Raw genomic sequence first — 27,393 nt, 5'->3', positions numbered from 1 at the left:
TGACCTTGTATTAGGAGATTTCAACATATAGCGTGTCCCAAATGTCTTAGCTTCAATAGCTTAAAACTGCACTAAAATTTTTGGAACACCCTGTATATATTGATTCTCAAATACCGTTAACTTACCAGTCCTTCAGTCTACTCAAGTCCCATGACCTCCTCCTCTAATCCATCCTGGATCTAGCTATCATCTGCAAGTGTGTTCAGTTTTTGTGTTAATGAACTCCAAAATTCCTTTATCTACTCATAACCTTTTATCATTCCATCTTTCCCTGTGCTTCACCATCCCTGACCCTGTTCTTCATCCTCCTTGTGACCTCCATTTTCTCCACCCCTCAATACTTTCTCAGGCTATCATCCCAGCACTGGTGGCACTCTCCTCCCTTCTCTATGTGAATCAGTTGACCTCTACACTACCTCTCTATACTCTCGCTCCCTTATCATATCTTCAAACCCTAATACACATCCTTCGGTTATATTTCCAATCATGTGCTGCCTTCCTTACTATTCAGTACTGCTAGAGAATGGAACTGGAGTATCACAAAACTTTACTGACTACATCCGTTATAAGTTTGTTACAATCTCAACTGGGCCCTCACTGAATTAAGCAAGGCCATCCTTTGACATAGCCGCTATGTCAAACCTTTTCATCCCTCAAACCCATTATGGCAACCCCTCCCCTTCTCTTCTCAGCTGAGGATTTTGACTCATATTTCATTGAAAAAAATTGAGGCCATTTGATGAGAGCTCCCTCTGCATCCCTCCTTGGCTCATATCACTCAGACTTGTTCCCCAACTATCCATTCACCCCTTTCTTACATAAAGAGGCAGCCCTTTCCCTTCACCAAGGCAAACATTTCTGCAGTATCCATGATCCCATCCCCTCTAATGTTCTCCAGAAAATTATCCTATTATCTTTATTCTCATCTTTTCAATCTCTTCCTATTTACTTTCTCCTTCCCTGTAACCTACAAGAATGCCCATGCCTTTCTCATCCTTAAGAAAAAAAAAAACCCTAACAGTCCTGCAATTCCTGCTTAGTCCCATATCTTTCCTTTGTGGCTAAACTCCTCGAGAAAGCTATTTGCCCCTACTTCCTCCCCTGTAACTCTTTTCTAAACACTGCAATCTGGCTTCCAATCTCATTATTCAACTAAAATTGTTCTCTGCAGAGTTACCAGTGAAATCTAATAGCACTTTCTCTGTCCCCATGCTTCTTGATCTCTCTGTAGCCTTTGGCACTGTTGATCTCCTTTTAGATATTCTTCCTCTCTAGGTTTTTCTGATTGCTCCCTCCTGGTTCTCTAACTGCACATCTGACTATTCTGTCTCAGACTTCTTTGCTGGACTGTCATCTAGTTCACACTCATTAACCATGAGTACTCTCCAAAGATCTGCCCTGGGTCCTCTTCTCTTCTCCCTCTAAATTATTTTTGCTTTTATAGTCTCAATTATAATCTTTATGCTGATGATTTTTAGATTTAATTATCCAATCCTAATCACTCTCTTGATCTCCATTCTCACATCACCAATTGCCTTTTGGAAATCTCAGACTGGATGTCTTATAGGCATCTCAAAACAAATATGTCCAAAGCAGAACTCATATTTTTCCTAAGACCCTCCTCCTTTTTTCCAAAATTCTCTATTACTGTTCAGGGCACCACCAGCTTCCCAGTCATCCAGGCTTGCAATTGTCAGGGAATTTTCTCCAAATCTTGTGACAGGCACCAATCAACCCATCAACTGGGTTCTGACAACTATGGGTCACAGACGGAAGGGTAGATGCTAAGGAATCTGCTCTCACCGATAGCAAATTCAGATTCTTGGGGTACAGATTGAAATTTGACAACCTTTCAGGCCCACTTAGAGAACACAACCAATCAGCAGCATTAGTACTTCACAAGAGGGGGAAGGGTAGAGCACGAGGGGAAATCAGTCAAACACTTTCACAATTATGAAAGCAGTCCTTTTACACAAAACTGCAGGGTCTCTGATCCAAGGACAACCAATTGTTATTATAACAGTTGGTGAGATCATCTGCTTTACCATATCCTTGCATGGGGATTGGCTCATTGGTTGGCCCCTCGTCATCTGAGTGAAAAACAGCCATAAGAAGGTTCTGAGATGCATGGTTGCTAGATCTTAGTGGGAGCTTTTTCCTCAGCTGAATCAATTTAGGGAGTCCAGTATCCTTTTAAAAGTATTTTTGTCCTAAAATAGCTAAGTAAATGTTCTATTGTTCATTGTTGTTCATTCTTCAATGTTGATGACAAGTACCCTGTTTTGTTCCAATATCAGAATCTAAACTACCAGGGGATTGGCCAAGTCAGGACAGGCCTGGCCCAGAACACATATAAAACATTTCTCTAAACTATGAATCAACTAATGTTGGATAAAGTTTGTAGTCTGGCTGAAAATTTTTCCATGTATATCAGATTTATAAGATTTCTAATGTCAACTTTCTGGTATTTGTTTAGGACTAAGCTCTGACTGAAGACCTTTTCTGCAATATTATGTGTTTTTTCAGAAATTTTATGATGTTATTTGGTTGTAAATGTTGGTAGATGCTCTACCCACATGGGTCACAATGATATGGTGTCTTTCTCTAATATTTAATAGTGTTTGAGCTCCCATTGAAACTTTTTGCCCCCCCCTCCAAATTCTTTGTTTTAACTAGCTTCTTTACCCTGTGACATTTTTTTTGCATTATTTTAATTGGGGAAAACCTTTCCTAGGGGAAACATTTCCTCAGTTTGTATGTTGGATTCCACAATGTATCCCTAACCTATCCTCACATTCAAAGGCTTCTTTGATCCCAGATTTTTTATATAAATGCATGTTGATTTCTTGTGATTTCCCTTTAGAAACTTCCTACTTTGAAATCAATTTTGGTTTCATCTTGGTTTTGCAGTCTGAAACAATATAAAGTTCAAAGACCTTATTTGGATGGATGTCAAAATCTTTAATAAGCCTCAGAGAGTGATGAACACATAAAATGGATGCCCATCTGGGAGTGCTTGTCTTTACAAGACATGGGCAAGACGTGGGCATAGTCCCATCTGAATTGTTTGATAATTCCCATGCATACTGCCTCCCTTTTAAAGCAACATGTTCTTTTCTTATTCTCTTTGTATTTTTTACAGTCACTTATGTCCCTCTTCAGCTTCTTAGAGGTCAATGACTCCTGTGTTGATTTTAGCACTTAAGTATTTTAATGATAGCACAGCTGCCTCAGCAAGGGTCACCTTTCCAGCCTTAGTAACCCTGAACAAAAAGAACTAAATCTGCTTTGAGAAAATTATGACAAAAGGCCTGGTTTTCAACAACAAAATCTATTGCTTTTACTGGGTTGACATGCAGATGTTTTTTGAACATTAAAATGCTAATTATCAGTGTTATTACTGTTTTGTTAACTAGGCAGGTCTTTTCATATAAAGTTTTTTCTTAATTCTTTAAATTTATTTATTTTTAGTGTTCAACATTCATTTCCTCAAGATTTTGAGTTACAAATTTTCTCTCCATCTCTCCCCTCCCCCACCTCAAGATGGCAAGCATATTGACTACCCCTCCCCCAGTCTGCCCTCTCTTATATCTCCCTCTCTCCTCCTTACTTTATTGGAGGGCAAGATGGATTTCTATACCCCACTGCTTGTATATCTTATTTCTCAGTTGCACGTAAAAACAATTTTTTAACATTTGTTTTTAAAACTTTGAGTTCCAGATCCTCTCCCTTCTCCCCTCCTTACCCACACCCTCTGGGAAGACAAGCAATTTAATATAGGTTATACATGTGTAGTTATGCAAAATGTGTCCATAGTAGTTATATTGCAATCTGGTTGAAAACTTTTCCATATACAGCAGATTTATAAAATTTAGAAAGACTGTATTTCCCTCCATCCTATCCCACCCCATTTATTCTATTTCCTCCTTTGACCCTGTCCCTTTTCAAAAGTGTTTGCTGGGGGGTGGCTAGGTGGTGCAGTGAATAGAGGACCAGTCCTGGAGTCAGGAGGACCTGAGTTCAAATCCTACCTCAGACACTTGACACACTAGCCATGTGACTTTGGGCAAGTCACTTAACCACAATTGCCCTCCAAAAAGCAAAAAAAAAAAAGTGCTTCTGACTACCCTCTCTGTCCTCCTTTCTATCATCCCCGCTCTTATCCCCTTCCCCCCTACTTTCTTGTACGATAAGATACCCATTTGAGTGTGTATATTTTTCCCTCCTTAAGCTAAAAATATGGAATGCTTTTGAATGCTTCACAAATTTGCATGTCATCTTTGCACAGGGACCATGCTAATCTTCTCTGTATCATTCCAATTTTAGTATATGTGTTGCTGAAGCAAGTACCACATAAAGTTTTCATGTGAGTTCTGTGGCAATACTTCATAAGCCCCAGCACAGCCTGGGGAGGAGGAGGGAGGAAAGGAAAGGGCTGAGGACAGAGCCAGAGGAGCCCTGGGCCAGACAGGGTAAGCACACTCCTCCCTGCCACTCTTACCACAGCTGCTTCATCCTGGCACTCTGAGGAACATCAATGGCTTAAATACGTCCAGGGGCAGGTCTGATGCTTGGCCTGATCTGAGTGTGTCAAAGAAGTCTGGGGCCTGGATGTAGAGTCGGTTCCAGGGTTCCAAACAGCCTCTTCTTCTCTACTCTGTAGACTGCACTCACTCACTGCCACCAAGTGGACACTGATACAAAAGACACTAGAGAAAGCCATCTGCACATGGTCTGGGACTAGGGTCTTTACCTCCTAAGGGTTAGAAGCCCAGATAGGTGCTTTCTGTCAGCCAATGCCAGTGAGCCCAGGAGAAGCGGGCCTGGACTCTGCTGTCTATGCAGGTGCTGAGAGGTTTGGTGACAATCATAACCAGAATAATGGTAGTAACACCAGCGTTGTTTCTGTAGAGTTTGAATTTTAGAGGTCATCTGGTCCTAAAACTGGGTCTCTCAAAAGATTTTGAGCTCCTTGAGGGTAGACTGTTTGTCCCTAGCCCTTAGTACAGTGCCTGTCATCATCACCATCACAACCACCACCACCATCATCATCATCATCACTGGCAATTATGTAATGCCTTAAGGTTTGCAAAGCACTTTCAACATGTTATTTCATTTTATATTCACAAACTACCCTATGAGGTAGGTGCTATTAATATTCCCATTTTACAAATGAGGAGACTGAGGCTGAAAAGTCAAGTGATTTGTCCAAGGTCACAGAACTAATTAAGGCAATATTGATCTCAGGTCTTCCATATTCCATATTCCACCTGCCACATTGCTAGTACATAGTAGGTACTTAATAAATGCTGGTTGACTTAACATTTCCCATCCATAGAATAGGGATAATAATAGTACCTACCTCAGTGTTATAAAGATGAAATGAGAAAATATGATGCTATATAGTCAATAAACACTTATTAAGTCCCTACTATGTGCCAGGTATTGTCCTAAGCACTGGGGATACAAATATGAAAAAAGAAGGAAGGAAGGAACAAAGGAATGAGGGAAGGAAAGACAGTCCCTGACCTCAAGGAACTTACAATTCAGCTAGAGAAGACAAGCAATATATCCAACATCTCAGTGGTAGTAAGTGACAAAGCTAAGGTCTGGATCCAGGTCCTCTGATTCTAAATCCATCTCTTTTCCCACCACACAACTTGTAAAATACTTTTCTTCAGAGCAACCCAGTAAGAGAGGCCACATCTGGTGTTCCCAAGCTCTTACTGGGACTTTCTTGCCTGACACGTTTACTGGGAACAGGATTCTGGTAGACAAGTAAGACAAGGTTGGAACTGGAAATGTTTTTTTTTAAGCTGCACATAGCATAAATTTATCATTTTATTTACAATCCCCCTTTTTGTTCTTGGTATGTCAAGTTCATAATAATAAAAAAAGAAAAAATGTAAAATAATACATGAGGGTTTGACTAAGGTAGGGTCTCATTTTGCTGCTACAGGAACATCCAAATGTACAGGGGTTCTGCATTCTCAGATTGCATGTGTACAATGTCACATCTGACCTCTATCAAATAGGCATATCCACACCACCTCCTTCTTCCCTTGCAGATACCTAACCAAACTCAGTCCAGGCCCAGACTCTAAGTATATGTTCATCCACTCACAAGTATTCACACACATTCAAAGAAAATGACCCTTTATATCTTCAGATCCCTTTCTCTAGGGCTTCTAGATTCCCCTTAGGCCTAAACATTGGAAATGATTTGGGGATTTCAGTAAGAATGTTTAGTTTCAGGCATCCGTGTGATCTTTGAGGATGTAGATATGCATTTCACCAAAGAGAAGTAGAACCATTTGGGCTCTGCTCAGAGGAGTATGTGATGCTAGAGAATTATAGAAATGTAGTTTCATTTGGTAAGTTCTCTTCTCCAGGACTCAGATATGAGTTTCTTGCCATTTTGATATGTGACTAGCTTTGAAAGCAGAAGGGATTGATCAGATTTTGATTTAGAGACCAGAGAATTCTAATCCTAGTTGGGCTGAGAGGTTGCCTTTCTTGGGAGATAGGCTGAGTTTGTGCAGAATAAGAAATGGGCAGATTCCTTGAGTTCTTTCTAAATTTTAGCTTTTCCCCTCTTCTTCCCCCTACCCTATAGGAGACCTGGCCTAACTGCCCCACACTCAAGACTCTTCTCTAGGGTCCAGGTATGGATACGTTCAGGTGTGGCAGTTTCTCAACTTCCTAGTGGTGATAGGACATGTGGAATAATTATTCCTTAAGCCTAGAACATTAACTCCTCAATCCCCTTTTCTGCCTCAAAAAATACAATCATGAGATCGCTGCAGAGGATGATATATAGATCTACACTGTGCCTTCCTATCATTTCCTCTCTGGGGAGCATAGGAAAAATACTAGGCCCTTTTTCCTTCCCTATGAGCAGGATTTCCAGTGTCCAAGCTTGACATGATCTCTTGACTGAAATGAGGGGAAGAACCATGAATCTTGCATATAAAAAAAATTGAGGGGATCAAGTAACAGAACTTTTCTTTCTTTTTTGTGGATGATGTGGAAGTCTCCTTCCTTTATTTTCTTGTTTTTGTTTTTTGGGAGCTTTTTGGTTTTTTCATTTTTTAAATTTATTTACTTTTACTTTACAACATTCAGTTCTACAAGCTTTTGAGTTCCAAATTTTCTCATCTCTCCCCTCTCTCCACCCCAAGACAGCATGTAATTTGATATAGACTCTACATATATATTCATATTGAACCTATTTTCACATTAGTCATGTTGTAAAGAAAAATTAGAACCAATGGGAGAAACCACAAGAAAGAATAAACAAACAAAAAAAGAAAAAAGAGAGAAAGAAAGCAAATAGTATGTTTCAATCTGCATTCAGACTCCATAGTTCTTTTTCTGGATGCAGACAGCATTTTCCATCATGAGCCCTTTGGAGTGGTCTTGTATCCTTGCATTGCTAAGAAGAAATAAGTCTATCAAAGTTAGCCATTATACATTGTGGTTGTTACTGAATACAATGTTCTCCTGATTCTGCTCACTTCACTCAGCATCAGTTCATTCAAGTTTTTCCAGGTTTTTCTGAAATCTGCCTGCTCATCATTTCTTAAAACACAATAGTATTCCATTACATTCATATACCACAATTTGTTTAGTCATTCCCCAACTGATGGGCATCACCTCAATTTCCAATTCTTTGCCACCACAAAAAGAGCTGCTATAAATATTTTTGTACATGTGGGTCCTTTCCCCATTTGTATGATCTCTTTGGGATACAGAGCTAGAAGTGGTATTGCTAAGTCATAGAGTATGCACATTTTTATAGCCCTTTGGGCATAGTTCCAAATTGCTCTCCAGAATGGCTGGATCAGTTTACAACTCCACCAACAGTGAATTAGTATCCCAGTTTTCCCACAACCTTTCTGACATTTATCATTTTCCTGTTTTGTCATGTTAGCCAATCTGATGGATGTGATGTGGTATCTCACAGTTGTTTTGATTTGCATTTCTCTAATCAATAGTGATTTAGAGCATTTTTTCATATGAATATGGATAACTTTAATTTCTTTTATCTGAAAACTGACTGTTCATATCCTTTGACCATTTATAAACTGGGGAATGACTTGCATTCTTATAAATTTGACTCAGTTCTCTATGTATTTTAGAAATTAAGCCTTTATCAGAGATACTGGTTGTAAAAATTCTTTCCCAGTTTTTTACTTTCCTCCTAATCTTGGTTGCATTGGCTTTGTTTGTGAAAAACTTTTTAATTTAATGTATTCAGAATTATCTATTTTGCATTTCATAATGTTCTTTATCTCTTGTTTGATCATAAATTCTTCTGGTCTCCATAAATCTGACAGGTAAACTATACCTTGCTCTCCCAGTTTGCTTACAGTATCAACCTTTATACCTAAATTGTGTATCCGTTTTGACTTTATTTTGGTATATGATGTAAGATGTTGATCTATGCCTACTTTCTGCCATACTGTTTTCCAATTTTCCCAGCAGGTTTTGTCAAATAGTAAGTTCTTATTCCAGAAGCTAGAGTCTTTGGGTTTATCAAACAATTTACTACAGTCATTGACTGCTGTGTCTTGTGTACTTAATCTATTCCACTGATCCACCACTCTATTTCTTAGCCAGTACCAAGTAGTTTTGATAATTGCTGTTTCATAATACAATTTAAGATCTGCTATGGTTGGCCACCTCCCCTAGTATTTCTTTTCATTATTTTCTTTGGTATTCTGGACCTTTTGTTCTTCCAGATGAATTTTTGTATTTATTTTTTCTAACTCTATAAAATGATTTTTTGGTAGTTTGATTGGTATGGCACTGAATAAGTAAATTAATTTAGGTAGAATTGTCATTTTTATTATATTAGCTAAGCCTATCCATGAGCAACTGATGTTTTTCTAATTTTTAGATTTGACTTTGTGTGAAAGTGAGAGAACTTTTCCTTCAGCCATTGAACAGTTTTACTGAGTATCTCCTCTGTGATCAGGAAAGGAACTAGGCTAAATCTTTTAAACTAAGTTCAAAAGAAATAGAAAATATTCTAATCCTTGTAGAACTTATTGTGTGGTGGGGGAGATGGAGACAAAAAGAAGCCATTATAATTTCTGAGGCAAAAATGACCCCCTTTGGTGTTTTCTTGGCAAAGATAGGATTTATGGTTTCCTTTTTGGATATTGGATAGGTTTATGATTTCCTTCTCCAGCTCATTTTATAGATGAGGAACCGAGGCAAGCAGGGTTAAGTGACTTACCTAGGGTCATACAGCTAGTGTCTAGAGCTGGATTTGAATTCATAAAGATGAGTTTTCCTGATTCCAAGTCCAGTATTCTATCTACTGTGCTACCTAGCTGCCCTATGTCACGTCCTCCCCTCCTCCAATGCAATAAACTCCAGTGGCTCCCTATAATCTTCAGGATTAAGTATAAAATTGTATATTTGACTTGTAAAGCCCTTAATAACCTTGCCCATCCCTACCTTTCCAGTCTTTTTACACCTTACTCCTCCCCATGTAATCTGTGATTCAGTTAGTCTGTCAATAAATATTAAGCACCTACTATGTGCTAGACACTGTGCTAACTGCTGGGAATACAAAGGCAAAATCCTTAAGGAACTCACAATCTAATGGGGAAGACAACTTGCAAACAACTATGTACAACAAACTATATATAGGATAAATAGTAAATAAGCACCAGAGGGAAGGCATAAGAATTAAGAGGGATCCAAAAAAGCTTCCTGTAGAAGGTGGAGTTTCAGTTCAGACTTGAAGGAAGCAAGGGGAGCCAGGAGGTAGAGATGAAGAGGGAGAGCACCCCTTGCATGCAGAACAGCCAGTGAAAATGCCCAGACCTGGGTGGTAGTGTCTTCTACGAGGAACAGCAAGAAGGCCAGTGTCACTGGACTGAAGAATAAGTGTGTAAGGTTACAGAAGGAGACTGGGAAGGGGGTGGTGGGAGGATTTTATATTTGATCCTAGAGGTGATAGGGAGCCACTGGAGTTTATTGTGTAGATGGTGTGTGTGATAATGGTCAGACCCACACTTTAGGAAAATCACTTTGGCAACTGAAGACTGACTGCAATGGGAAAGGCAGACCAAGGAGCAGGCTATTTCAACAGTATGAAGAGATGGGGGTGGTGGTCAACATGGTAGCAATATTAAAGGAGAGAATGGGGCAAATGCAAAAGTAAAACCAACAGGCCTAGATATTCTTTGGATGAAGATCCAGTAAAGAAGCTATCAGGAAGGTAGAAGGAGAACCAGGACAGATGACCAACAGTGTCAAAGACTGCAGAGAAGGTGAGAAGGCTATAGACTGAGAAAAAGTCATTGGATTTGACAATTAAGGGATTGTTTTCAGTTTTGGAAAAAGCAGTCCTCCAGTAATTAGATACACGCAGAGTGGGGGAGGGAGGAGGACAGAGAGAGAGAGAGAGACAGAGAGAGAGAGACAGAGAGAGAGACAGAGACAGAGAGCGAGAGAGAGACAGAGACAGACAGAGACAGAGACAGACAGAGACAGACAGAGACAGAGAGAGACAGAGACAGACTGAGAGAAGGGGGGGGCAGAAAGATTGAGTCAGGTACTTAACTTATTGAGGAAGGGATTGTCACGAAGGTCTGAAGATAAGAGCTACCAGGATTTTGATTGGGTGATAGATAGAGATTGTGTGAACCTCAGAGAGAGGTTACTGAGTGATGATGGTGACAGAGGGAGGAACCTGAAAGTGGCAGTGGGAAGCAAGCAGTATTCCTTTACCTCAAACTGTGAGTCAGGGAAAATGAATGAATGTGCAGCCTGTATTTGAAAGGGTGGCCAGGGAAGCTGTGTCAGCAGGATAGAGTCAGGTATCACTTGGAAAGAGTGGGAAAGGAAAAGATTTAAGATTAAAACAAGTTTATTATCTTGGAGTAAACATTTTGGAGGACACAGTGGAAGGGAAGGCTGGCTTTGGGGTGATACATTACAGCAAGGTGAGGGTTAATAGTGTTGGGTTAAGGGAAATGGGAATAAGAATTTAGGCAGTGGGAGATAGGGAATGTAGTTTGAATAATGATTTAGGAGTTTTAGAATCACTGAGATGAGGAGGGCATGACCAGGTCAGAGTTTGTTAATCATCAAGGGAAATTTTTAGAAATATTTTCAATGTCAATAGTGTTATGACTGCAGGATAAGGTCCTTTCAGAACCTTGGACAGTTCAGGTGAAGAAGCAAGAACTTGAAGCAGAAAGGATTGGTGATACTTCTTTCCCCCAAGGCAGGAGACTAACTTGATGGAATGTTGCCCTCTCACCTCAATGTGGAAAGCTGGTATGATGGAATGCCACTTCTTTTCCCATAGGAGACTTAAGTCCAATCAAAAGACATGACTAGATGAGATGGAATGGTTCTTTCCTTATCAAAGCAGCAGGAGACTGGAATGGTATTTAGTGACATTGATCTCCTGTAGTTCTTCCCACAACATACTCCATCTTCCAAATCTGGGCATTTCCACCAGCTATTTCCCTATGTCTGGAATTCTCTCTTCTCATCTCTGCCTCCTGACTTCTTCCAAGTCCCACCTAAAATTTCACTTTTTTTTTTTTTTAAGCAATCAGGGTTAAGTAACTTGCTCAGGGTTACACGACCAGGTGTTTCTGGGTGGGTCCTAAGTGTCAGAGCCCAGATTCAATCCCCAGCTCATCCCGACACTGGAGCCGGTGCTCTTACTCGCTGTGAAAATTCCACTTTCTACAAGAGACGTTTCCCAAAATCCTTTTAATGCTAGTGCCTTCCCTCTGTTGTTTGTTTCAAATTATCCTGTGTGTATGTATTCATATATTGTTTGTATATGACTGTCTCCTCCACTACGGACTGCTGAGAATTGAGGACTCTTTTTCTCTTCGTATCCCCAGCTCTTAGCACAGTACCTGACACACAGCATGCACGTTTACTGATCCAGTCATATTGAAATATTCTGTCATATGAATCCTGCATTTTCCAGTTTCCCAACTTTTCCCATACTTTCCCCTATGACTAGGATGTTCTTCCTCCATGCCTTCTTTGCCTGCCACTACTTTAAAGCCTACCTTACTTTACTTCTTCCCATATTCCACCATTTGTACTTGATTTAATATCTCTCTTTATTACTGTTTATTGGAGCTGTATGTATGTTTCTTTTCCTTTTACTAGACTCTAGTTCCATGATACAGGTACCATGTCTTCTCTAAAATTTGCATCTGCTCCTCTGCTTAGCACAGTGCCCTACAGAGTAAGCATTTAACGAATGTTTCAATAAATATTTCTAGTATACTACACTGTTTCTAATATTGCATTATATCTTCAACTTAACATTAATTATCCTTTTCAAAAAAAAACTAAGTCCCCTAACAACCACCATTCACACAGTCCTAACTATAATTGTTGCATCTCACTCCTAGTCTCATGCTTCTACCTTTTTCAAGCCCCTATCACCTGATTCCCATTAAATTAATGCAAATTAAAGTGTATCACATGTACTTCCCAACACCACCCTCCACCCTGCCCCAAGAACCAGTTGTTAAAAATTTACCAGTATCTTCACCTCCTCTTCCCCTCTCCCCCAAATACTCACTGTGGTTATAGTGGAGGAGATGGAATACTTCTTGCTGCAGGTAACTGCCAGGCTCCACTATCACCACTCAAGTAACTTCTCCTCCTTTGAGATTCAATCATATTTATCACCTACTCAAGATTCTGGTGACTGTTGTCTACCAATTTCCAAGTTGCTCTCCTTCAAAGAGTTTAATGCCTGGTTCACACTCTCCAACTAGGGCACTTTAACATACACACTGATACTCCCTCAAACATCCTAACTTCCAGGTTCCTTCATCTTATAACAATTACACACAGAGATGATACTTTTGAACTTGTCATCACCCACAAATGCACTACATCCATATTCAGAGACTCTGAAATTCCTTTATCTGCTCACAGTCTGTTGTCATGATACCTTTCCCTCTGCCTTGTAACCCCCAAACCTGTACTCCATCCTCACTTTGGCCTCCAACACCTCCATTCCTCAGTTTTTTCTAGGCCATTACTGCTACACTGTCTAAACCCTTCTCCCTTCACCCATGACTCCTTAGTAAACCAGTTCAACTATAGCACCCTCTTTTCTCAAGTCCCAGGTCTCCTTATCCTATCACAAATCTTGCACTGGCAAGCTTCAGCCTTGGCTTACTCTCACCACCCACTGCTTTTGCTCCTACTTACTTGCTGGGAGAATAAAGATGGAGGAAATCACAAAACCATCCTGACTGGGCACACTACATATCTCAATTAGGCTCTCAATGCTGCAAGGCAATCCTTTCACATCTCCCTAATTTACACACAGTGGGTTTTCTAAATCTTTTCATCCCTCCTCAAGCCTCCCATGGCTCCTGTGCTCCCCACCCTTTCCGATAAAAATCCTGTCTCATGTTTCATGGAAAAAATTGAGGCCATCCACCAAGAGCACCCTCTTCAGTACTCCTCTTCCTTTCATATCACAAAGATTCCTTCCATCACGTTCTCTGCCTTCATTCTAGTTTCATGTGAAGCAGCAGCCCAAGGCCAATCCCATTACAAGCACAAGTGTATCCCATCCTCTCCAGCAGATTACCTCCTCTGTCATCCCTATTCTCTCATTTATCTTCACTTCTTTTCTGTCTACTGGCTGCTTCCTTTCTGCCATAATCCTCCCTTGATCCAGCCACCCTTACTATCTCTTCTTCCTTTCCTGGCTAAACTTCTTGAGAAGACTATCTCTAATAAATGCCTTCACTTCTTTTCTTCTCATTCTCTTAAGTCTGTGGTCTAATTTTAAGCCTAATCATTCAACTGAAAATACAATCTTCAAAGTTGCTAAGAATCTTTTAATTGCCTTTTTTTAAATCTTCATCTTTCTTGACCTCTTTGCAGCCTCTGCCTCTTTTCCTGGATATTGTGACACTACTTACTCTCTTGGTTCCTCTCCTGTCTGACCAAATTTTTGTCACTCTCCTTTGCTGAATCTTCATTCAGATTGTTCCTACTAACCCAGAGTGTCCCCCAAGGTTCTGTTCTAGGTTCTCTTCTCCATTTCATTTGGTTATTTCATCAGTACCCATGGATTCAATTATCTATGTAGATGATGCTCAGGTGTATCTGTCCAGCCTTAATTTCTCTTTTGACCTCCATTTTCACACATCCAAGTGTCTGTTGAACATTTTGAACTGAATATCCCAGTCATCTTAAATTCAGCATGTTTAAGACTGAACTCATTATCTTACCCATGTCATTTCTACCTATATATCACCTGCACCCATCCGCTTCTCTTTGCCCTACTTCAGCTAGACCATTTCAACAGCCTTTCTTCTCTTTCCAATTCATCCTCCATGCAGGTGCTAAAGTGAAATTACTAAAGCACAGATCTAACTGTATTACTCTCTTTCTCAGTAAATTGCAGTGGTTCCTTATTACCTTCAGGAACAAACACACACTCTCTTGTTTAGCATTTAAAGGCTTTCAAATGTTGGCTCCAGCCTGACTTTCCAGGCTTCTTGTATGTTACTCTTCTTAACATACTATATAATCTAATCATTCTATTCCTTACAGGAACATAATTTCTGACAAATTAACCTATGGACATAAGGTAACCTGATAGTGGTGAGAGGACAACAAATCTTCCAGTTTATGAGTTAACAAATTTGTAAAACAGAATATAGTCTGAGAGAAGAAAGGGAAATATATGTGTGAAGATACAACCCTAAGGGGCAGCTAGGTGGCGCAGTGAATAGAGCACTGGCCCTGGAGTCAGGAGGACCTGAGTTCAAATTCAGCCTCAGACACTTAATATAAAAACTAGCCATGTGACCTTGGGCAAGTAACTTAGCCCCAATTGCCCTCCAAAAAAAAAACCCAGATATAACCCCAAACTAGAAATACTGGGACATACACTGCCCAGAACTTTGAAAAGGATTAAAAGAGCCTGGTCCCAGAAACATGTAAACTTTCTTTTTTACAGGACTTGACAAGAAACAATTCAGTATCTCTTGGGAGGCAGTTATGTGGAGCAGTGGATAGAATACAGGGTAGTGTTTCACAAATATTGCTTAACTTTCCCTTTTAAAATCTGAATTATTTTGTCTTGATTAGGAAGCATCTAGGTGGCACAGTAAATAGAATGCTTAACCTGGAATCAAGACCCGAGTTAGAATCCTGCCTCAGACACCTATTAGCTTTGTAACCCTCAGTAAGTCATTTAGCCTCAGTTTCTGTCAAAGGCCAGTGCTGGGAGAATCCATTTAAGAAAATAAAGGCCAGAGTTTTGCTCTTGGTCTGTCCTTTCTCTCTGAGATTGCTCCTCAGGATTGTTGGCTGACCATCTGATTCCTTGTGCATTTCTTGATTAAGATACGGATCATGCTTTTGTTTGTGTTTACCCATGGAATTCACATCACCCATCCTCCTGAACTTTGACCACTATGCTAAGTCACGTACTCACTTATGGTATTGAGAAGTGTCCCATGGGAGTGGCCATAAAACAATGTATGCTTTGCCTATATAAATCCTGACCCTCGGATCAATAAATGAATTTGCTTGCAACTTGCTTGCATTTTCTGCCTGGCCCCCATTTATTATTATTCACACCTTCCCATGAGGCCGCCCACTTGTAGTTGACTGCAAGTTTCAGTTTTACAATCTATGAAATAGGCGCCTGATAGAGATGTTGTGAAAGTAAAATGAGATAATATGTATAAACTTTAAAGTGCTGTCTGCATGCTATTTCTTCTTATTATTACTCAGTAAGATCTAGATTCTGAATGACTCTTTTATAGCCTTTTGTAAAAACAGCTGATTTGCTCATAGGTAAGAAAACCAACAGGACAAAGCAGAGAGTCTGGAACATGCCAGGTAATTATACCAATTAATAGTCAAGAGAACTCTAAGGAAGGGACTAACAGAGATATAGGGTAGTTTACAAAGTTAGTGAGTCTTTTCAGTTGTATTCAACTCTTTGTGACCACATTTGAGCTTTTCTTGGCAAAGATACTGGAGTAGTTTGCCATTTCCTTCTCCATATCATTTTATAGATTAGAAAATAAGACTAACAGGCATTAAGTGACTTGTCCAGGGTCACACAGCTAGTTAGTGGTAGATCTTCCTGACTGTAGGCCCAGTGCTCTCTCCACTGTGTCACCTAGCAGCTTCTTTTACAAAGTCAGTTAAAGAAAAACACCTGTATGGGAAAGAAGTCATAAAGAGAAACAAACCATCAAAAATTAATCTAAACACATTGCCATGGGAAAGCAGAAAGGCCATCCTGTGAGATGACTATGGATATTTCAGCTTAGTAAAGGTATTGAAGCTATTTATAGCCCTTGACCTTGCCTTATGTGCTCAGCATGAACCTAGGATAATGAATGCAGCAATCTACTAATAAAGGAATTTGCCACTGTCTCATCCTGGACAAGGGAGGTAGGGATGAGGCAAGGGCAGGGCTGTTTAAAAACCTCAATGCCTAAAGCAAGTAGGACAAGGTTGAAGTGTCAGACCCAGAGCCAATGAGGGTAACAAATGGCAAAGAAAACAATTTACCAAAAGAAATGGGCATCCACAAGTCCAATGAGAATAATGTATCCCCCCTAAATGTGGGGTTCTTAACCTAGGGACTTTTAAATCAAAGTATTTTGACTACAGAATTTCAATATAGTTGGTTTTCCTTGTAATCCTATGTTTTATGCATTTAAAATGTAGTTCTCAGAAAGTATCTATAGGTTTCACTAGACTACCAAAGGGGTCCAAAAGGCTAAGAACCCTGACCTTAGAAGGAGAGTTATTGTTTGTATCATAACATTATTTACTAAAAGGCACTATAGGCTTGCCAAGTCTTATCACTTCTGTACCCATCTCTATTCTCAAGTATTTTGCAGCCCTGTGATGATTTTCCATGAAACATCCATTTTATGATATCCAATCAAAGAAACATATGCCTGGAACTCTTAACTTTAAAGAAAGGGATAGGCAGTTAGGGGCCCTACTTCTAGGCAGCATAAATGCTCCAACCTCCAAATTCCACCTCTGAATAATGCAATCTTTTTCAATCACTAAAAACAGTATGTACCCAACCTATCTAATCCCCCCAAATTTTCAGCTGACAAGATAAGCCAGTAATGGGTCAGAATTGAAGGTTCTTTAAGATGAAGGTGAAGGAACTTTTGAATTGTTCTTATCTTGTTACCTCCATCTATCAAGGAGATAAGAGGTGATATTCTTTTTTTTTTTTTTTAAAGCAATCAGGGTTAAGTAACTTGCTCAAGGTTATACGGCCAGTTATTTCTGGGTGTGGTGCCAAGTATCTGCACCGCCCGGATTTGATCCCCAGGTCATCCCGACACTGGTGCTCTTACTTGCTGAGCCACCTGGTCGCCCCTAAGCAACTGGGGTTAAGTAACTTGCTCAAGGTTACACGGCCAGGTGTTTCTGGGTGGGTGCTAAGTGTCAGAGCCCGGAATCGATCCACATGTCATCCCGACAGTGGACCCGGTGCTCTTACTCAATCTGCTACCTGGGAGAGGTGATATTCTAAAAAGAAAGATAACATATCTCCTACCGAAGAAAACTAAGTCCATGGTTTGCTGTATTTTTTTTCAGCCCTAAAACCCACAGCTACATACCTTTCTATTACTTCTTTTTTTTAGGATGGAAAATAATGGCTCTTGGGGAGGAACTGGGAGAACACTGTCTCCTTTTCCTTCTACAGTTTTCTGATTCAATTCAGCTAAATATTTGTTTAGTGCTAACTCTGTACAAAATACAGTTCTGTTGTTAAATGAAGGAAAGACTAAAGCAATGTTGATTGCTGAGAGAGAAAGTGCTGATGTCAAGTGAAATGTAGAGTCTGAAGCTTTTGATCCAAAAATTCTCTGGTGTGTAATAAAGTGAGTTCTTTGACGGAAAGCTTTCCCACATTGGCCACATTCATATGGTTTCTTTTCAGTATGAATTTTTCCATGCTGAATAAAAGACGAGTGTGTGCTGAAGACTTTCTCATATATAATACATTCATAACATTTCTCTCAACGTTTCTCTCCTTTATGTCTTTTCTGATGTTGAATGAGGTTAGAGCTTTGACTAAAGGTTTTCCCACAGTCACTGCATTCATAGGGTTTCTCTCCAGTATGAATTCTATGATGTTGAATAAGGGAAGAACAAGCACTAAATGTTTTCCCACATTCATTACACTGATACGGTTTCTCTCTTGTGTGAATTCTTTGATGATAAATAAGGTGAGAGTTCTGACGGAAGGTTTTCCCACATTCATTACATTCATAGGGTTTCTCTCCATTATGTGTTCTCTCATGCTTAATGAGGGATGATCTCTGACTGAAAGTTTTCTCACATTCATTACATTTATAAGGTTTCTCTCCAGTGTGAATTCTTTGATGTTGGATAAGGTGTGCACTCTGGCTAAAAGCTTTGCCACATTCATTACATTCATAGGGTCTATTTCTACCAAATGGTCTTTCATGTTTAGTAAATGTTGAGCTTTGACTGAGGATTTTCTCAAATTCATTACACTCAGAAGATTTCTCATCATTGTAAATTTTCTGGTTTCCAGGAAGGACTGAATTCTGCACGAACACTTCCTAAACACATTAGCTTTATAAAGTCTCTCTCCTGTATGGATTCTTCGATGATTAATGAGATCTGAATTCTGTTTGAAGTCTTGGCCACACGTATCACATTTATAAGGTATTTCTTCAGCAGGAACTCTCAGATATCTATTAGGATTTGAGCACAAATTTAAGCTTCTCCCACATTTGGTATTCACTTGTGCTCTCTGCTCTAAGGAGTTTTCATTTTGAATGATTGTCACTGGCCGAAGATCTCTCACCAAAGAACAGGGTTTCCTCTGTGTCTCCTCAACAGTTTCTCTTTGGTGTTGTTCTGTCCTACACTCATAGTTATATACTTCTCTGAACTTGAGGAACTGAGGGATATCCTCTCTGAGCATTTCTAAGGTCATGTTCTGGGATTCTACTTTTTCATAAATTCCTTGATTTGGAGGAAGTTCATTGTTTCTTGATCTTGTATCATCACCTAAACAATAAAAAAATGCAAAATTCATATAACTTCTCAATTCAGGGAGACACCTAGGACAGGAATATGACAATAAAAAAGGAAAAAAATTTTCTTTGGACTGCAAGGCATAGTCAAAGACACAAAACTAAAAGAAGAAAGTAACTACTCAACAACTACAAATAGAGTCTCATACACACACATGTATATGCGTGTGTATGTGTATCATAGCTTAGTCATAAGGTCTATAAGATCTCCTGGTAGAAATGGAGCAAGAGGTTAAAAAAAGATATTAGAAATGAAATGAGAACTCTAGAGGAAAAAATGGGTAGGAAACTAAATAGCTTAATATAGGATATGCTAAACCCTACCTAAATAGCAAGCACCCTGAAAAATTAGAATGGACCAAACAGAAATCATTGATTCTATGAGATAAAACTATAAGAACAAAATCATTAGATTGAAAAATTATAAGAAAATGTAAGATATGTCCTATCATCAAACAACTGATTTGGAAAATAAGTCAAGGAGAGATAATTTAAAAACCATGACACACACACACCAAAAAAAAACCAACCCAAAAACATGGACACCATATTTCAGATTGTTTTTGAAGTACTGTGAGTAAGTTCTGAGTGCCATATTTTAGGGAGGGTAATGATAAACTGAGGAGTTTAGAGAGGGTACTGGATAAACATCCAGAGGAGGATTACCAGAATGTTTAGAGATGAAGACCATGAAATAGTCGAAAGAACTAGGGACCTTTACCTTGGACAAAAGAAGACTTAAGGGAGCAAATGATAGCTTTTTTTCAAGTATCTGAAATGCAAAGTGTGAAAAAGGGATAATTCTGCTTAGCCTAGAGGGCAGAACTAGTAGCAATGCGTGGAAGTTGCCAAAAAGAAAATTTAGGCTTGAGGTCAGGAAAAAGTTTCTAATCACTTCAACTATCCAAAAGTGGAAATGGCTACTTTTGGAGGTAGTTGACCCCCCCTCACTTGGGGTCTTAAAACAAAGGCTTAATTGATCATTTGTTAGTCATGTTGCAAAAGATATTTTTGGTCAAGTATGAATTGAAATAGATGGCTTCTGAGCTCCCTTCTAACTGAGAATATGTATATGTGTGTGTATGCATCTGTACATTTATACACATGCATATATAAATATGTAGGTATGTATGTATGTATGATCACTAGACATGAAAGTTGGGAGATGTAGGTTGAACCTTGGTTTCAACTACCAGCCATATAACTACGGACATGTCATTTCACTTCTCAGAGCTTTCGTTTCCTCATCTATAAAATGGGGATAATACTTGCATTGCTTACCTCACAGGGCCTTTGTGAAGAGTGTTTTGTTAAAGCCCCAAATAAATGTGAGGTAATTTTTGCATTAAAAAAAACTATCAACAAATATAAAACATGAATACATTTAGCAGTGATAGAAATGATAGGGTTCTTAATGGAAATGGGGATATCTGATGATAGCCCTAACCTTTGAATTTGATGCTAAAGGGACAATATGACCTCACACATCACATCTCCAAGCCTTTGCTCAAAGGTAGGAACCTGAAAGGATGGATCAATAATAAAATCTCCAGGGCAGAAACTGTTTCTCCTACTTCCTTTGAATTTGAGCACAACAAACATATCAAAGAAATGCTCAATGAATACACGCTTAATGACAATGAAAGAAAGGTTCTCATTTTCTTATATGGGTAGATACCTTTCAGGATCTCTCTTTTCTCAATTCTCTTCATTTCTAGGATCCATGGCTCCTCCCCTTGTTCCAGTTGAGAGATCACTTCAGGTTTGGACCCTCGAAATCCTACTTGTAAGAAAAGAAATATGTCTAATTTGCTGTGGATTCACAGAACTTTCCTGGGTTTTCAATCCCAGTCCTATAAACTTCAGGAGAAAGATCCAGAAAAAAGATATGACAGGCAGGTCCAGGCTGGGTCTGAATGGCTCTTGAAGAATCATACTTCCTAGAGGAGAAGGAGGCAATCTGGGAGATGGTGATTTGGAGACTGGGAAAAATTATCTCAGGTACCTTCTCCTTAATCAGGAGGGTGGGAAAGTTCCAACCCTGGGAATGGCCCCATTGGATCCAAGAGGAAAGTCCTTGGTTTGGGGGCAGCAAAGTCAGGTATTCTATAGGAAGCTGGAAGGAGAGGGAAGGTATAGATGCAGAGAAAGGAAAATGTTTATTTCTTATTCTGAGTAAAGAGAATAGAAATGCTCTAACTTTGAGCCCAAACAAGATCAGCAATCTTAGACTTTTGAACCTGTTAAAGCCTAAATCTAACTGAGCACATCAGAATTTACAGTTATTCAAAGAAGCCAAGAAACCCACATCTGAGTCCCTGAGGGAGAGGCCTTACCCAATGAGACTAGGTTTTCATAATTCTCTAGCATCACATCCTTGTAGAGATCCCTCTGAGCAGGTCCCAGATCATCCCATTCATCCTGGGTGAGGTAGATAGCCACATCTTCGAACATCACAGACACCTGAAATAACATGTTCCTACTTCAGCTCTGGGCATAGTCTCACTGTTTTCCCTATCCTTACCATTCACAGAGTGAAAAGTAGTAGATAATATAAAAAGGCAATGATGAAAAGAAGAAGAGGGAGAAGGTGCAAATGTGTTTGTTTAAGCATATATGTATGAAATGCAATGTAAGTGCATATGTGATTGCAAACATGTGCATATGAATTGAAAACTGATGGGTACATATGTTTGTCTCAAACAATCAGCATTTATTAAACTATATATATCTACTATAAAGAACTATGCTAGGTACTAGAAATATAAAGACAAAAATGAAAATGTCTCTGCCTTTGAGGAGTCATGTGTATATAAACATTTATGTGTATAATATATATGTATATACATATAAATATATACAAAGTAATTGGAAAGTGAGGAGAGGTACTAGTAGTCAGGGGATAAGGAAAGGATTAAGTAGAAGGTGGTGTTTGAGCTGATGATAGGAATATTAAGAGGCAAAAACAAAGGAGTATGTTCTAGAATGAAAAACAATTTGTGCAAAGACCGGAGATAGAATGGTGTGTGTTATGAACAGCAAGAAGATAATGTGGTTGGATCATCTAGTGCTCAAAGGGAATAATGAATAAGACTGGAAGAGAAAGTTGGTATACAAAAGGCTTCAAATGCCAAACAGTGGAGTTTGTATTTGATATCATTAGCATTTAAGCTTTTTGAGAGCTGGGACCACCTAGGTAGCAGAGTAGATAAAAGTGTCAGGCCTGGAGTCAATAAGATCTGAATTCAAATCCAGTCTCAAATACTTAGTAGCTGCATGGCTCTGAGCAAGTTGCTGTAATGCTAATGAAATAGGGAGATCTTCCCCCGTCCATTAATAGGCCTAACACATGGAGCGAGCCTGAGGCACATGGAGCCCAGTGTGGGAGGAGGTTACCCAAGGAGAGAGCAAAGAGGAGTGAGAGTGAGAGACAGAGAGAGAGACAGAGACAGACAGACAGACAGAGACAGAGACAGAGAAAGAGAGAGAGACAGAGAGAAGCAATCTATGAGTGGGCAGAGGAAGGAATTTATCTAAGGGAACTTGTTTCTGTAGGGAGGCCTGACAGAAAGAAAGTTTAAGATGTTGGGACTCCCTGGATTAGTGATAAGTACCCTGTTAAATCTTACCTCTTTGTATCCTAATGATGTTCCAAATAAATATTCTGGTTTGGCCTTTGAGGAAGAGAGTTTATTATATTTTGCAAATGTACCATAGAAATACGCATGCATATTCGTAGTAGCTACTGGGTACTGCATTGGCATTATGATCACTTCACTTCTGTCTGCCTCAGTTTCCTCAACTGTAAAATGAAGTTTACAATAGCACTTACCTAGCAGGGTTGTTGTGAGAATCACATCAGATAATATTTGTAAAGTGCTTAGCACTGCTTTTAGCACATAGTGGGCACTTAAAAATATCTTCTTTCCTTTCTTTGTATCCCAAGTGCTAAACACAGTGCCTAACAAATAGTAGGCATTAATTATGTGCTTATTGACTGACTGACTAATCCTGAAGGCAACAGGGAGCCACTGGACCTTATTAAACCTGGTAAGAGCAAGCTCAGATCTGTGTTTTAGAAACATCACTCTGGCAGTGATGTGGAAGATAGACAGGAAGGAGAGAGACTTGAGGCAGGGAGGTTACTGCAATAAATAGTCCAGACCTTTTCTCAGTAGAAGGCCTGGAGATTAGAGGTACAGGGAGATACACATCAGGTATAACTTGTCTGAAAAAGCCGCAGAGTCCATGTTTCCAAATTGTATAGTTGTTGAGGTGGAGGTACAACTGACTCACAATGCTTGACTCCAGGCTACAAGGTAAGTGAAATCTCTCATCCAGGATTCAGCTCAGGTTCCTAGAGAAGGAAATTTGGGCTTATATCCATTGAGCATAATGGCGGTTTCTAGGCAGAAAAGCTTCTGACTAAGAAGGAAAGAAGGACAACGATGAAGAAAAGAGAGCTCACCTGAGGCCTGGCTGGTAGGAGCTTGTTTGCCATCACCTGATCTCCTGGAGTCATGTCAGGGGGATAGATAAGAACCTGGAGGGCAGAAGGGGTTAAGAAAAGAGAAAGGATCATCATCAAAAAGAATCATGTAAAATGAACCCATTACGTTTTTTTTCGACAGGATAATTAGACTCAGGAATCAAGAAAGTATTCTAGATAAAGCTTATCTGGATTTGAGGAAAGCATGTACAAAAGAGCACTTAAAATCCTAGAAGACAAGACTGAGAGATGTAAGCTGGAGGAGAGTATGATTGGGTGAATTAGGAATAGCAAGACCCAACAAGTCATCATTAATGGCTTATGAGTCTCTCCTGTCCCCAACCCATCCTCCACAAAGCTGTCAAAATAACTTTGCTAAGATGCATCTAATTATGTCAATCTCCTATAAAAAAAAAAAAACATTTTATTTTACCCTAAACTTAAACTCCTCAGCCTGCAATTTTAGGCCCTCCACATCCGGGATCCAACCTCCCTTTACAGTCTTTGTCATACTATTCTCTTTAACAAATGGCTACATCTCAGCCAAGCTGGATCTGAACTTGACATTGACATTCCATCTCCTACCTCTGGATATTACCCAGGCCTTCCTATATGGCTAAAATGTACTTTCTTCTCATCTCTACTTCTCAAAATCTGTCTTCCTTCAAGGCTCAATTTAGGTGTTTCCTCCTTTTTGAAGCTTTCCCTGAATTTCTTTCTTCCTCCCCAAATTACTTTGAATTACACTTGTGAACAAGTTGTATCCCTCCAGTAAAATGTATGTTCTTTCAGGGCAGAGGATTTCTCATTTTTGTTTTGGTATCTCCAACACGGAAACTTGCATGTTCTAAGTGCTTAATAAAAAATTGTTTAATAGAATAGACTAATATCAACCTTGAAGAAAGCCCATAGTAGAGTACCTCAAAGACCTATTCTTGGCCATATATATAGACTTCAACATTTTTATCAATGACTTGAATTAAGACACAAAAGGCACATTTGTCAAAATTTCAAATGATACAAAGCTAGGAGGGCCATCTGACACACTGGACAATAGATTTAGAATCTGGTGAGATCCTGAAAGGCTGGGGGTGATAGGCTAAAGTAAATAAAGTGAAATGTAATGGGGATAAATGCAAAATTCTACCCTTTGGTTTAAAAACTGGCCACAAAAGGGTTGAATATGAAAGAGGTTAGGAGTATAAGGAACCTTTAGTAGACAGTGAGCTCAATATAAGTCAACAATTTAACATGACAGCTAAAACCATTAATGCAATCTCAGTCCGCAATCAAGAACCATAATGCCCAGAATCACGGACCTGATCATTCCTCTGGGCCCTGTCCTAACTGAACCACATTTGGAGTATACATATTCAATTGGAGTAGCTCAATGGAAATGTTCCAGTGAACCTTGGAGGACCTCTTGTGGGGGATGTCATTGAGGCAAGTCCTCTTCAGGTTACAGGTGAAATCAGATGATCCCTGATGTCCCTTTCATCTCAGAAGGTTCTGAGTCTGCTCTGTTAAAGATGGTTTGCCCACTTGCCCCCCAAAACACACATGCACTTCATAGAGGAGGGTCAACTTTGCTTTTGTTTTTGTTTTTCCAATGCGGCTGCAGGACTCACCTGCCTCCCCTGGTCGGCCCGACCTCTGCCTCTGGCTAGAGCGGTCAGATTCTCCACCTCCTCCCGGCTCCCTCCTGCCGCTCTAGCCGCTCTGCGGACTCGCCCTCTCTATGGTTTCTCCAGATCTTACCTTTCCCCTTGGAGGCTGGAAACTTGCCTTCGCTCCTCCAGCATCCTCCGGGTCTTCTCCCTGCTTCAGGCCCCTGTCCCCTTTGATCCGGAAGAAGAAAAAGGAAAAAGACCTTCCGCGAGGTGCAAAACTGACTGAGGCTGCACTGGGGCTTGTAATACTACTATTCTCGAGGGTCAATTGTACTAACCTCCAAGTGAATTCCCTTGGTACCAACACTTGGGCCAAGCCTCAGCTCCCTTTTAAAGAGATGTACTAGACTAGTGAGGCAGTTACGTGGCTCAGTAGAGCTCTGGGCCTGGAGTCAGGAAGACCTGAGTTCAGATTTGGCCTCGGATGCTTAGCTCTGTGACCCCGAGCAAGTCACTTAACCATCCTTTACCTTAATCCACTGGAGAAGAAAATGCAAACCACTCTAGCATCTTTGCCAAGAAAACCCCATAGATATATTAGTGTGCTTTGGTTCAGGGGTTCACTTAGAGTCAAGCATGACAACAACTGAACTGGTCCATCAAGAAAGTGTCTCGGGCTGTTTTCTCCTCTTCCACGACATTCTCTAGGGAACCTCGTCCGCTCACCAGCTCATGTCATAGCTATGCAGATGACTCATGGGTCTATATGGCCACCAGGCATCAACAGCCGCCTACTGAACACTTCAAGCTCAATATATCTGGGACATCTCCAACTCAAGGTGTGCAAAGCTGAACTCATTACCTTGTCCCCAAAACTCTCCCCTCTTCACAACTTCTATTGAAGGCACCACCATCTCCTCGTTAAACTTGCCAAGTTCCTTGGGACCATCTGTTTGGGCAAGGTCATAAATGTTGCAAAACTTCTAAACAATGAATTGATTTATTGAGAATGTGGAATCTGCTCTTCCATTCCTTGTAAAATAAGGTGGGGGAGGAGGGCTGGGACAGACTTACACCTTGTCTCTAGTAAAAGAATGAGTTTCATCTAAGGACTATTTGGCTATCACTTATGAAATGTATGACTCTACATCTATTAGAAATTTAAAGTAATTAGCCATTTTTTTCTCTGTGTGTGTGTGTGTGTACAGAGGACCTTATACTCACTATGTGGACTTAGAGAATGTAATTATTTTATTTATTTCTAATGACTGCTTTTTCACTAGAATAAGTTTAAACTCAAGGAGAAAGGGAGGAAAAAAAGGATATTGCATGCAATTTTTTCTGTGTGAGGCCTGGTAAACTTTTGACAACTTATTGCAAAAATAAGAGAAAATAATTGCATTTGGCCCTAACCTTTGATTAGTGGAACTTTGCTGTTTAAGGTAAAATCATTTGGGACTCTGAATTTTCTTTTTGAGCTTCATTTTCAGGGATGTTTGTGTAATTAAGTCAGTGTTTCACCACTTCATGAAAAAAGCCAGCAGCCCAATTGGAATGAGATCTGTGAACTGCTACCATTGGATATCTATTCCTGGGGAATAGTTGGGGACAACCTTGGAAGACTAAGATAGGATCTTCTTGACTCAATTTCCCATACAAGAAAATTTCCCACCTGGTTAATTCTGAGTCTGGTTGTGATATCTTCTCATACAGTTGGCTGCCTATATGACTCTTATCTGAAATCAAACAGAACTAAGGATGCTTTATATTGTTAGTCCTGTTTCATTCTGCGTTCTTAGGCTTAGACCTGGAGGACCAGTCTTGATGCTGTTATAACTGTGTCCCTGCTTTTTCTTTTCATAGTAAATTTCTCTAACCAGGGCAGGTAAAACTGTAATGTCTTTTTTAATATAATGAATCATCTTGTTGCATTACTCCAGCACCTCTGTACGGCTATAAGATGCAATTATGAAAGATCTTACTGTTTTTATTCTGAATTTGTAGTCAATTCCATATCCTATATAACTAAGTAAATTGGATTTGTTATCTACCAGCTGGTACTTATGCATTCATGTATGGAATTAGATCTCTAAAGTATCTTATCCTCCTAACAGGGGAATTAACATTTGAGTTGTAAAGGTTTTTTCTACTTTAATTAAATGGAGTGGTAAACTTTGAGAAAGTAACAGGATCA

At 39.7% G+C, this 27,393-nt stretch overlaps 2 protein-coding genes and 1 non-coding gene across 3 annotated transcripts in view; 1 reads left to right on the top strand and 2 right to left on the bottom strand.

Moving 5' to 3' along the window:
• The window catches only part of LOC138167867 (zinc finger protein 252-like), an 82,961-nt gene that overhangs the window by 18,089 nt on the left and 37,479 nt on the right, over nt 1-27,393 (top strand). Inside the window, exon 7 of the mRNA XM_069096830.1 lies at nt 25,168-25,183. Within this exon, the coding sequence (XP_068952931.1) occupies nt 25,168-25,183 (16 nt within the window). The remainder of the gene's footprint in view (nt 1-25,167; nt 25,184-27,393) is intronic.
• On the bottom strand, nt 1,969-25,275 carry LOC138167886 (zinc finger protein 3-like). Its single transcript, XM_069096859.1, is given in 7 exon segments — nt 1,969-2,090; nt 17,783-18,616; nt 18,619-19,074; nt 20,779-20,880; nt 21,437-21,563; nt 23,569-23,643; nt 25,218-25,275. Coding segments are annotated over 6 exon segments (1,695 nt in total). The 5' UTR covers nt 23,623-23,643; nt 25,218-25,275.
• LOC138167888 (U6 spliceosomal RNA) lies at nt 4,244-4,353 on the bottom strand. Its single transcript, XR_011169984.1, has one exon. It is a non-coding gene; the product is annotated as a U6 spliceosomal RNA (small nuclear RNA).

The sequence above is a fragment of the Petaurus breviceps genome, unplaced genomic scaffold (assembly GCF_028583685.1).
Source record: "Petaurus breviceps papuanus isolate PSGF00001 unplaced genomic scaffold, PetGlider_PUasm1.0 318, whole genome shotgun sequence".
In the NCBI taxonomy this organism is placed as follows: Eukaryota; Metazoa; Chordata; class Mammalia; order Diprotodontia; family Petauridae; genus Petaurus; species Petaurus breviceps.
This window is presented reverse-complemented; position numbering and strand designations above follow the sequence as displayed.